A 12008-nucleotide genomic window follows, 5' to 3' on the forward strand; every position below is an offset into this window, starting at 1 on the left:
TGTTATGAGAATATGGAGAAAATAAATTAATAATTTGGTCAAAAGGTCAAAGTCAACCTCACATAAAATCGAAAATTTTTATCCAATTGACCTGAAATTTTAAGAATTTGCATGTTCGGTCGCTGAATTGGTTCACCAATCAAAAGCTGGAAGCTGATTATTTTTTTGGGGGGGGTTTTTTTTGATCAAAAGGTCAGAGGTCTAGGTTGCATAAAATATCAGTCATAATATGTCAGTGACCCAATATGACCCAGTTCATAAAGTGTAACCTGTGTTCTGTCAAGAAGGTCAAAAGGTCAAGGTCACAATCAATTTCCATCTGATTGACTTGAAATCTGAGCAGGGTTTACGTCCTGGGTCAATGAAGCCTATTGCTTTTAAGGTCAAGGTCGCTTAAAATCGTCAATATTTTTGTATTTCTTTTTTAGCTGTTTTCATCATGTTTAGCATGTGGAAGAAGAAGAAGTCGAAATACAAAGTGGATGCGGATGGCCTTTGCATTTTCAGATGCTTTCTAGTTTTACTTTTTGTTTTTCTTTCTTCTGCAAAAGTTTAGAACCTATTTGTAGCCAAAAATATGGATTTAAATGTGTTCAAAGTTCGAGGCATGTTCAAGACGCAGACGAGGTTAACGCATAATTGGTGGGGAAGAGGAAAAGGCAAATAAGAAATTGCCAGATGAAGGTTTGTTATTAGATAAACAAATCTACCATAAATGGATGAAGTTGGGGGGGGGGGGCATTTATTTTGTGGAGTTCTACTAGAGCTTTCTGATGTGGATTGAGTATGATCCACCAAAATCATCGTCATGATCTCCTGAGTTGATTAGGATAATTAACTGTGAATAACTCAGAAGAATTTGTATGTTTTAAACACACGCCATGTGAACGTGTATTGACAGCATGGCATTCTAATTTCAAAATAACAAAAACAATGGTAACATTGTAACAAAACAAGTCTGAAGACGACAATGGTTCACGAGCGGTATTTGACGATGTAGATTGTTTCAGAAGTCAAGGATGAGACAATGTGATAATGTTTGACCAAGTTATAAAAATGATCAACATGATGTGGTACGGGTGACGGGTTATTAGCTGCAAAATGTTGAAAACCCGGTTTCGTTCAACAACTTTCAAAATTTGACCTTTGCATAACCTTTAAAGGTCACAAAACAATGTTGTGGACATTAAAATAAGGAAACAGGATACGTGCTATAGCTTATTGGAGTTAGTTCGTTGAAGAAGGTCGAAAACCCGGTTCGATTCCCACAACTTTGAAAATTTGACCTTTGTGGCCTTTAAAGGTCAAAGGTCAAGGATTATGACCTTTGGTGCAAAACTTCCTCTGGAACATTCCAGGGACAATATAACGTCATATAGGCTATATGGCATTTCGCACTCCTCGGATTATCCATACTTTGATGAAATCAGCGTAAAAACAAACTTGAAGGGGGCGCCACGGGCAAGGTGTTCAAGATAGAGCAAAATGGTTTCAAGACTTTAGGTGGGGAATGACCTCAAGATTATGCATAAAAAATATTGTTTTCCTCGCTCTCAAAGTTTGGGCGGTCGTATGATTTTTATGTCAAAATTCGCATTTTTCTAAGTTTTTGACCTTGTGACCTTGACCTTGGGACGAAAATGAAAAATCGGATGGCAAGTTTTAGATAATTGATTTTGCTATTCAAATACCGAAGAACCCATTCCATTCAGTCAATTCCCAAGGAGAAGATAGATTTTTAATCCGACAACCCCCGAAAAATGGCTATTTTTTGGGCGTGGCTCCGCCCACAATGGGCGTAGCCACGCCCTCATCCAGGAAAACAACTCGACATTGATATCGCACACATAACCAAGTTTCATCAAGATCGGATCAAAGTCCACGGAGTTATGCTCTGGACAGACAGACAGACACACAGACAAGCCGGTAGGCGGACATGGGTAGTCGACTACCCAATAGAACCTGACGCGATGGGTCTGTTCGATGGGGAATGACCTGAGGATTAAGCACAAGAAAATTAATGATTCTCGCTTCAAGGGTTAATGCTGCAGATTGTTTTTTCGTTAAAATACCCCCACATTTAGAGGTTTTTCAGCCGTTGCTAGGCAATGGAGGGGTCCATAACAACGGTTCTTTCTCACACATAATTAGGACATACCATGAACCTACCCTACCAGTTTCATGTATATCTGACTCATAGTCTCTGAGATATAACGAACTTCGTTTTTTTATTGTTTTCGACCAGGGTTCATTCAAAGTCTATCTTCTCCGACAGTTTTCATAGGATCCGACTGCAAATTTTTGACAATATGGCTGAATGTACTGCCCATAGTCGCTCGTGGCCCGATTTTTGATTTTCGAAAAAATAAATTTTTCATGATTTTTCAAAAAATTCAAAGTCCCGTTGCTAGGCAACGGTGGTGTCCATGGCAAGGGTTCTCATTTGCACACAACTTGGTCATGGTATGAACCTACCCACCAAGTTTCATCGAAATCGCCATTGTATTAATGGAGCACTGGACCGAACAGACATACAGACAGACAAGCCGGTAGGCGGACATGGGTAGTCGACTACCCAGTAGAACCTGACGCGATGGGTCTGTTCGATGGGGAATGACCTGAGGATTAAGCACAAGAAAATTAATGATTCTCGCTTCAAGGGTTAATGCTGCAGATTGTTTTTTCGTTAAAATACCCCCACATTTAGAAGTTTTTCGGCCGTTCCTCGGCAACGGAGGGGTCCATAGCAACGATTCTTTCTCACACATAACTAGGCAATACCATGAACCTGCCATACCAGTTTCATGTACATCTAACTCATAGTCTCTGAGATATAACAAACTTCGTTATTTTATTGTTTTCGACCAGGGTTCATTCAAAGTCTCTCTTCTCCGACAGTTTTCATAGGATCCGGCTGGAAATTTTTGACAATATGGCTGAATGTACTGCCCACAGTCGCTCGTGGCCTGATTTTTGATTTTCGAAAAAATTAATTTTTTATGATTTTTCAAAAAAATCAAAGTCCCGTTGCTTGGCAACGGTGGTGGCCATAGCAACGGTTCTCATTTTCACACAACTTGGTCATGGTATGAACCTACCAACCAAGTTTCATCGAAATCGCCATTGTATTAACTGAAATCGCCATTTTAAATACTGATAATAAGGGTAGAACAAATCTCAAAAGAATTTTTTTTTTTCGACTGGATCGACTACCCAACAGACAGACACACAGACAACGAATATAGCGGTCACTCTGGCTGGCGCTTGTGTACCAACATCTATTAATTAATACTCATAATAACAACAATAATAATCGTAGTATCATTTGGCAATAATAATAATAATGAACGTTTAATCCCTGCCCTCGCCCAATCTCGTCTGGGCTTTGTGAAAAGGCAAGCGAATGCTCAAGTGGCAGGCAGATATGCCACAAGGCCATGAAGACCAATGGACATTTGGACCATCGGGCCCACTAGGAGGGCTAAACAGACAACATAAGCATACAAATGAAGAAAAAATAATAATGTGAATAGAAATGATCTTGAGTTGGGATGGGGAACAGCCAGAGATGGTAGTGGGTCGTCATCCGAAAGGATTGGAGGAATTAGCATAAATGCATGGCTGAGGAGGTGATTCCACGCGAAGGAGTTGATTGTTCATAAAGGAGAAGGGGAGAACAAAGGAGAAGTGAGCAATTGGTCTAGATTTAGGAATAGTGACAAGGTATTGGTTATATCAGGGCCGTGGGTTGGCTTAGCGGTTAGGGTGGCTGGCTTTGGATCTTAGGGTCCTGAGGTCGAGCCCCTGTCATCCGTCGAATTAACACCAGGTGGGGTTGACTCAACCTGTCATCCTTCCGAGGTCGGCAAATGGAGTTCCAATGTATTAGTAATAGGGGCATTGCATCAGCGGCACATCCATGCCCTTAGCCAGTGATGCTACCCGCAGTTTTGTGCTGCATACGAAGGAGGAAGAGGAGGAGGAGAAGGAGGAGGTTTTATCACGGATATTTTAAGATGAGAAAACAGTTCATAAAATATGGATCCATGTGGATTGTGGTGGTGGTAATGAAGGCAACCAGTTGGAAGAGCATATATTGTTGTGTCCTTAAGCAAAATTGTTGTGAACATCAGTGTTTCCTTGGTCTTCTTTCCATTCATCCTTTTTTCAGAATGCTCGATGGCGTGTGCGAGGCAAGCCTTGGTGGAGGCCCCGAAGCCTGCCGTGCCTCTGTTGCCTGCGTGTCTAGGCTTGTTGCATCACTCGAAGAAATATCTCGAGGCGAGGGGTTGTCTGCATCACAGGTCACACACCTGCTAATTCATGCTGATGAACTTGCTCCAGTTCCTCCAGTAGAAGGAACTGGAATAGCTGTAACTCTTTCGAATGCTCAACGCCTCAGTAAGGTTCTGCCTCCTGAGTGGAACGCTTTGGAAGACAATGGCACATCTGTCTCGACTCCTATCAGTGTGAAGACTGGAGCCGAAGATGGTCATGATGGAATTACAACACAAATTATTCCGCCACCTCCACAACCACCACTACCTCCGCCACCATTCCAACCTCGTGCCCACCTTCCTCCTGAAGTTATTGGGGATTTAATGGCAGCGGGTGGGCAGCTTCGGCCTCCAGAGGAAGTGGAGAGCAACAGGGCTGAACTCGATTCCTGTGACCGCTATTCTACACTTGTCGAGCGAGACTCTGCTCGTTCGGACGCCTCTGAGCTCGGTTCCTCTGAGAACCTTTCACTCGTTGATGACGATGATGCTATGACAGAGATCCCAGGACCTAACTCTGCATGGTTGTATGGAGGTACTTGGGGCAGGGATGGATGTCCTGTGGGTGTGGGACGGCTCTCTCAACGCCTTGTGCGGGCAATGGAAGCTGAGTGTGAACGGGCGCGTCTCTTCCTGCGGGCACTAGAATCTGGACTGCCCAGGTTGTTAGCAGCACCCAGCAGTCCTGAGCTTGATCGAAGGCTGCAGGCCCTTGCCTCCAACTTTTGTGCTGGTGGGCCTGGCTGTCATCACTGTATATCACCCATTTTCTTCCACATCTGATGCATTAAACAATACTCTGGATGGAGCTTGGCACTCCAGTTTACCATCCTTTAAAAATAATAATAATAATAATAATATAAACCTTTTTTCTCATTATCCCAAGAATGAGAGCAGAAGACTGATAGTCCTTGTCAAGGGATTATGCTTTTAAGGGATTTTTTTCCCACTTTTTCTGCTGAGTTTGTAACTTGTTGAACTCGTGCAGCCCGATGGAGGTTGGTTTATTTTGCGGGCGTTACATTGATGGGAACAGGCCAAAAGTAACCGCATCCTGTAAATGGCTTAGTGTGATACACCGTACTAAACAATGATAAACACATTTAACATGTGGAGTATCAAGATTTTTTTTTTTTGCGTGGACACAAATTTATTGCAAATCTCACCTCTCCCCCCCCCCCACCCACACCTCCCTCCCCCCACCCTCACCCCCTGATGTTCAACATTGACCACCTCGTAAAAACATTTTTGACCAAAGTGGGAATTTAAATATAAAGAATGAAGAACTAATGTTGCTGGTGAAGGCTCGTGTCAATCTGTGTCAGCAAACAGGTAGAACGATGGATTAAATCAACAGGACCTTGATCGAGTATGCTCACCGCCATGGGAAGCAAGGAGAAGCTGATGTTCCGGGCAATAATCCTTCATTCGAGCAAAGACAAAGGTTTACTCCGACGAAGGGTTACTGCTCGAAACGTCACCTACTCCTTGCTTCCCATGGCGGTTTGCATATCTCGATCAATGTCCTGTCGATTCCGTCTGAATGTGAATTGAGATCTGTTTCAATGCATACTTGTTTTTGGACTTTCACTTTACATGCGGGGATGCCTTCGCAATTCAGGCTTGATCCTTGAACCCCATTAATCCTTACTTGACCCTTGAACCCTGTCCATTCTTGCTTGACCCTTGACCCCCATCAATCCTTGCTTGACCCTTGAACCCAGTCAATCCTTACTTGAACCCAGTCAATCCTTACTTGAACCCTGTCCATTCTTGCTTGACCCTTGAACCCCATCAATCCTTGCTTGACCCTTGAACCCTGTCAATCCTTGCTTGGCCCTTGAACCCTGTCCATTCTTGCTTGACCCTTGAACCCTGTCCATTCTTGCTTGACCCTTGAACCCTGTCAATCCTTGCCATCAAGGTTGACTCTCACACCATAATAACAATCAGTTATTGACACTCAAATGCCTAAACTGGCAGGGAGGGTGTGTGGGTTCAGTAATGGAGGATGGCATAGGGGAGATGCACATTTCATAATCAGTTGTAAACTAATTATAAAGGGATGATATAGATGTTAATTTAGATTGAATTAATTTTGTAAATTAAAATAATAATAATAATAATAATAATAATGGGGTTGGGATACTTCAAATGAGTAAATTGATTACATTAATGAGGGAAAGGGCAATAAAGAAATAATCGCTTCTTAAATGCCAGAATCGATATTTGATCAAAATGAACCAGATTTCCATTATATTTAGTTATTTTTGCTGTGCTGACATTTTTTCTGCTGCTTTTTCACATTTCTCTTGCCTGTTAATTCATTTTCTTCATTGTGTGACATTTCTAGCGCTGGTTTCTTGATGAAATATAAACCGAGTTTATTAACTTGTTGCAGCATGGTGCATCATTCTCCTCATTTTCTACCATGGATGTCGATATTTTCTACCATGGATATCTATACCATTTATTTTGGTTGAAGCTGATGTAAAATATGGTAATTATTCATCACATTTCTCATCCCATTCACACCGCAAACCCCAGGAGTCTTGAGCGCTACCAAAGCTAAAAGTCAGCGGCTGGTGGCACGGGCCACGTTACTGTGCGGAGACGGCATGTACGTGTTGGCTGCGCACGTGCTCCTACTCAATCTCAAGTTCGTCCACTCTGATTACTATCGTGGGCGCTGCCACCGTCCACCCGTCTCTCAGGTCTGACCCAAACCAGACATCACAGAGCTCCGTCAGCCCGGGCAAGGATTTATGTAGTTTTTGTTTTTTTCTGGGTGCCGGCGATAACTTGCCTCCTCTTTGTGAAAGACACTTGTGGGATCTTTAATGCCCACCAGCAACCAAAGTTAACAGATGGGTCATTCAACTTCATGTCTCTCCGTCGGACAGCCCACACATTAATGATCGCCCTGCATTTGAAAAATCAAGATGGCAGTTTGTAGCTGGGTCGAGATTTCGACCCAGGTTAGACAACTTAGAGGTGAGTGCACATCCCTCTAAGTCTAGGCTGTTCTGCCATTCTTCCGAAAAATTTACTGTACATTGTTGAGTGAAACGTCTTCTATGGAAAGACAAATACTGTTAGACCCCGCTATTAGCGGATTTGCTATTCGCGACTCATAAAGTGTGACCTGCTTCAACATTCGTGCTTCGCATATTCACGTTAGTTATTTATTTATTTATTGAACACTTCAGGACTGGTCTCCTATGTACACCTCGGAAATAGGCAATCGGCAAATATCACAGCATTGCATAAAAAGGTGAAAAAACGGATCCCCTTAACTACAGCCCAATTAGCCGACTGCACATCCAATCAGCAGCAAGGTCATGGAATCTATCATCGCAGTTGACATGAAATCATTTCTTTTGTCCAACAGCCAACTCTCAGATCATCAATTCGGATTCAGACCTGATCACTCCACCTTAGACACGCTGCTTCTACTCTCCCAACAATTGTGGAGGCCCTCAACATCAGACATGAGATCAGCACAGTCTCTCTGGACATACTGTATCTCGAGCTTTTGATACAGTCTGTCATCTTCTCATGCTCTCTAAACTGTCTGCCCATGGAATCCACGGCCAACTCCACTCTCGGATTACTTTGCTTTGTCCCCTCTTGCAATCAACGTGTGGCTCTCAACGGAACCCTTTCATCTCCTCTCCCTATCAAGGCTGGAGTACCCAAAGGCAGTGTTCTAGGCCCCATGTTATTTGTAATCTTCATCAATCATCTCACTGATTCTCTGGAAAATCCTCTTTATCTCTTTGCTGATGACCCCACTCTACTCTGCCGTGACATCTCTCATCCTTCTGACAGACAGGCCTCTTACCTCTCCCGAGACCTTGACAAAATCATAAACTTGTCAAACACAATTTTGCTTGCTGTATCCTTTGTGTTCTCCCTTACCCCTCATCATTACCTGCATCCCTTGTTTGTCCGTCTCCAACTACTTTATCCCTCTGCCCTGCTGTTGGTGTTTTCCCCTTTCTCCTGCTGTTCCTTGTTGTGTTGTGTCCTGATTTGTTCTGTGTAATTGCTCTTCCATGAGCCTCGACCATGTAAAAAAAATAAATCTTTTTTATTCAAACAATTCCCCGACATTCGCGGTATTTTTCAGGAACGTATCCCCTGCGAATAGTGGGCTCCGCCAGTACTGTATATAATTACTACCATCAAGCAAAAATGGATGGAATGAGCATGATGGACCAAGATCTGATTTAATTCGGGTGCAAAAAAGGTTCAATTTTTGTATCCTACCCCCTCCACCCCTTCTCCATGAGATATATTATACAGTATGTATATGCCGTTTTCCTTCATGCCACTTACTCCTATCTCTGTACAACTTCTTCCCCTTTTCTTCCCACTCCTCCCACACTCTCCTCACCCTTCCCTTTTCTCTTATATCATGCTTCCTCCTTTTCATTTTCTCAAAAATTTGGTCGAAATTTGAATGGCCTCCTCTCTCCCCAACCATATCTGCGTAACTAGAACAACACTCGGTCGAGTGCATACCTCCGCCAGGCTGAGCAGTTTACATTTTTTGTCCCACTGATGGGCCAGATCTGAATCCAGACCTGAACCAAAATTTGATCGGCTTGTTCTTGTCGCTGAACCAACTCTTCCACCAAGTTTTGTCATAAACTTGTCCTCAACTTTTTGAAATAGCATTCTATACAGTACATTGGTTTTGACCCTATCTCTCAACGGTGAAGAATCAATGAAAATTCGAGTATCCAGATCCGGATCTTCAGCAAAATCGAATTGTGTCGTCCTTGTCACACACCAAACGTGTGCACCAAATTTCGACTGAATCCGTCCACAACTTTTTGAGATATCCTGCTCACAGACAGACAGACAGACAGATTGGGGGTGAAAACACAACCTCCGTCAACCTTCGTTGGTGCAGATAATTAATAAATGGCTCTCGTAATCGGCAAAGGTGGAACATTACATCCACAGTGTTAAACCATTTAAAAAGAAATGTTTTAACTGTGCTCCAAAATTATGGCCCTTTGAAAGTGGAGGTAGGGGGTGGAATTGAAGAAAGAGCGGAGAATGGAGAAGAAAAAGGAGGGTATTGATGGTGGATGCACACAATGTATTTGTTCACCAGTGCTTGTCGTTCCACAAGATGCGTGATGTGCTCTTTCATTTGCAATCCGTATAGACATAATTGATGCTGCAGCTGTGTCGGGTAACTCTCCGTAATGCTGCATGTTCGGTGTAGCGAGAGTTTGTGCAGATGGTACAAGAAGCTGGTTCGGCCTTGCCTATGCCATCGGCGTGGCTCGAAGAAGCATACAACCGTGTCAGGCAGCACAACATGCTTGCTGAGGCAGGATATCGGGGCAGCCGGCAAGAAAATGCCTCACCGCTCATTGCCTTCCTTACAGGTAAGAAACACTCTGCCTTAACACCCATGCCACCCTTAACCCTACACCTTCTCTCACTTTTTGGACCTCTTAACTAACTCCCTAATACCGAAAAATGGTCGCTAAACGAGTAGTTCTAATAGTCAGAGTACGACTAATAGTCGTAACCAGAAAGCTCTCTGCTGTAACTTTAACAACTTTTCCTATCAGTTAATGCTGTCATCATCAGAAACCACAAACATTTCTTCCCTTTAAACAATGCAAGTCAGGTGGAGAAAAAGGCAATTGTCCTCATCTATCCCCACCCTGACATTATAACATTCTTATCTACCCGAACATGAGCCTCCAAGAATATGTAGCAGCACAAGATTACAGAGCCATGAGGACATGACAGTCAAGTAGCCTCGTAACCTTTTTTTTTTATCGTCGGCGGAGGCATTATGTTTTCGGGTTGTCCGTCCGGTCTTCTGTCCGTGCATCCGTCCGTGATAGGTTTTTAGGTTTTTGTTACCATGATACCTTAAGAATTGCTGAAGGGATCAAAGCTAAACTTGGTACAAGTATGAATAATGATGCAAAGTTGAACTGATGAGATTTTAGGGTCAAGAGGACAAAGATCAGAGGTCATGTTCGGTAAAAATGTTGACGTAGGGATCTGAAGTTAACTAAGTACATGTACCATGATGAGTATGTACAGATTAGACATTAAGGTCAAATGGTCTTGAGGTTTTCGGTCAAAGTTAGAGTAAGCAAAACCTTAATGTGGGTGGAGGCATATCGGTCGACGTCGCGACATCAAATTGTGTCTTGTTTATCATTATTTAGAGTTTCAAATGACAGAATTTGTGAGGGAGGGGTGAGGTGGGATTGGTAAAGGGGACATGCATGATAAAAGCGATTGGAAAGGGAAAGGGCAAAACATGTACCTGCACATGCATCCGAAGGTTTGACTTTTCAAAAGTTATTTCATTTATTTGCATTGCGGCAAGTGTTCCCCAAAGCAGCATCCTGGAGACGATCCTTCTCTTGGACTACATCAATGGATTGCTTGGATGTCCCTCAGTTACGCTTTGTGGATTATTCCGACACGTGTACTACAATCCCTGATTCCAGAAATGGGCAGGCAACAGCACTATCACTCTGAATTTGGAAAGGATTACTATATATATATATATATATATATATATATATATATATATATATATATATATATATATATATATATATATATATATATATATTTACTTTTGCACATCATTGAACATTCCCTTTAAGCCATGCAAGTCTCACGTACATACATACATACATACATACATACCCTTTCAGGCCGGAGATGATTATTGCACGTTTTCTGTCTGTTCATCCAACATGGCTCTTCATTTTGGCAATGTAGTAGCTTTCCTCGATCTCATGCCAGGCACCAAACTTATTATATATTATGTTATCTCTTCCCACTGACCTTCCTTATTTTGGTTCTTTTTTCTCTATTTAACATTTCTGAATCCGTTAACCTCTCTCTTCTGATGGACATCTCTTTCATTAATTTAAATGTCTTTCGATCAAAAATGATAATGCCAGGTGTGATGCGCTGAACTGTGTGATCTTTCCTATGAGTTTCCACGTGTATATTTTTTAAGTTTCAAAGCCGGTAATACGGTTTGTCCTCAAACATGTCTGCAGACATTGATGGGCTGGGCAGTACTGCCATCGGGGGACAGTTGGTATTCGAGGTTGCAGGCCAGTCCCCTCTGAACACGACTCGTCAAGGGGAGGTGCAAAATGACAGTGCTGCTGCTGGTATGAAAGCAAAAAGCTTGCTCTTTCATCATGATCAATTAATTGTTATGATTCAGCTTTATTGTTTGGTTCAACAACATGTTGGTACTTCTGTGCTTTGGGCTATCTCCATATTATGTACTAGCAAATACCACCTGTCGCTTTGCTGATGGGAATACTTAGAGGGGGGCGGGGAGAGGGGAGGGGGAGAAAATGCTTCTGCACAGAATAAAGAATAACAGTGAAGAGGGAGACAAAATAATGTCTGAAATCCATTTTCTACTGGTCATACTCTAAATACCTCCCAGAGGCAAACACCTCTCAGACACATCCGGAGCCAAGCCGTCCGGAGACAAATACCGACTGGATGCGTCCAGTGCCAAGCGATCCAGAGAAAAACACTGCCTAGACACGTCTGGAGACAAACACCGTCCAGACATAACCACTGTCCGGATATGTAGAGAGAGAAGGGGAGAGTGAGAGAGGTGTGGGAGGAGGGTGCTGCACTGTATTGGGAGGGGGTAAAGCAAGAATGGATCAAAGAGAGAGAGGGGTGGGGGTAAGGGAG

General features: G+C 42.9%; 1 protein-coding gene across 2 annotated transcripts in view; it reads left to right on the forward strand.

Annotated features, from left to right (window-relative positions):
- Window positions 1–12008, forward strand: part of ARFGEF3 (ARFGEF family member 3) — a 175899-nt gene that overhangs the window by 21886 nt on the left and 142005 nt on the right. For both annotated transcript variants that reach the window (XM_085879999.1, XM_085880010.1), the window contains exons 12-15: window positions 4172–5010; window positions 6825–6991; window positions 9520–9685; window positions 11345–11461. In XM_085879999.1, the coding sequence (XP_085736125.1) occupies window positions 4172–5010; window positions 6825–6991; window positions 9520–9685; window positions 11345–11461 (1289 nt within the window). The remainder of the gene's footprint in view (window positions 1–4171; window positions 5011–6824; window positions 6992–9519; window positions 9686–11344; window positions 11462–12008) is intronic.

Source organism: Eptatretus burgeri, chromosome 1 (assembly GCF_056783735.1).
Source record: "Eptatretus burgeri isolate ZD-2024b chromosome 1, Ebu_testis_v1, whole genome shotgun sequence".
Classification (NCBI taxonomy): domain Eukaryota; kingdom Metazoa; phylum Chordata; class Myxini; order Myxiniformes; family Myxinidae; genus Eptatretus; species Eptatretus burgeri.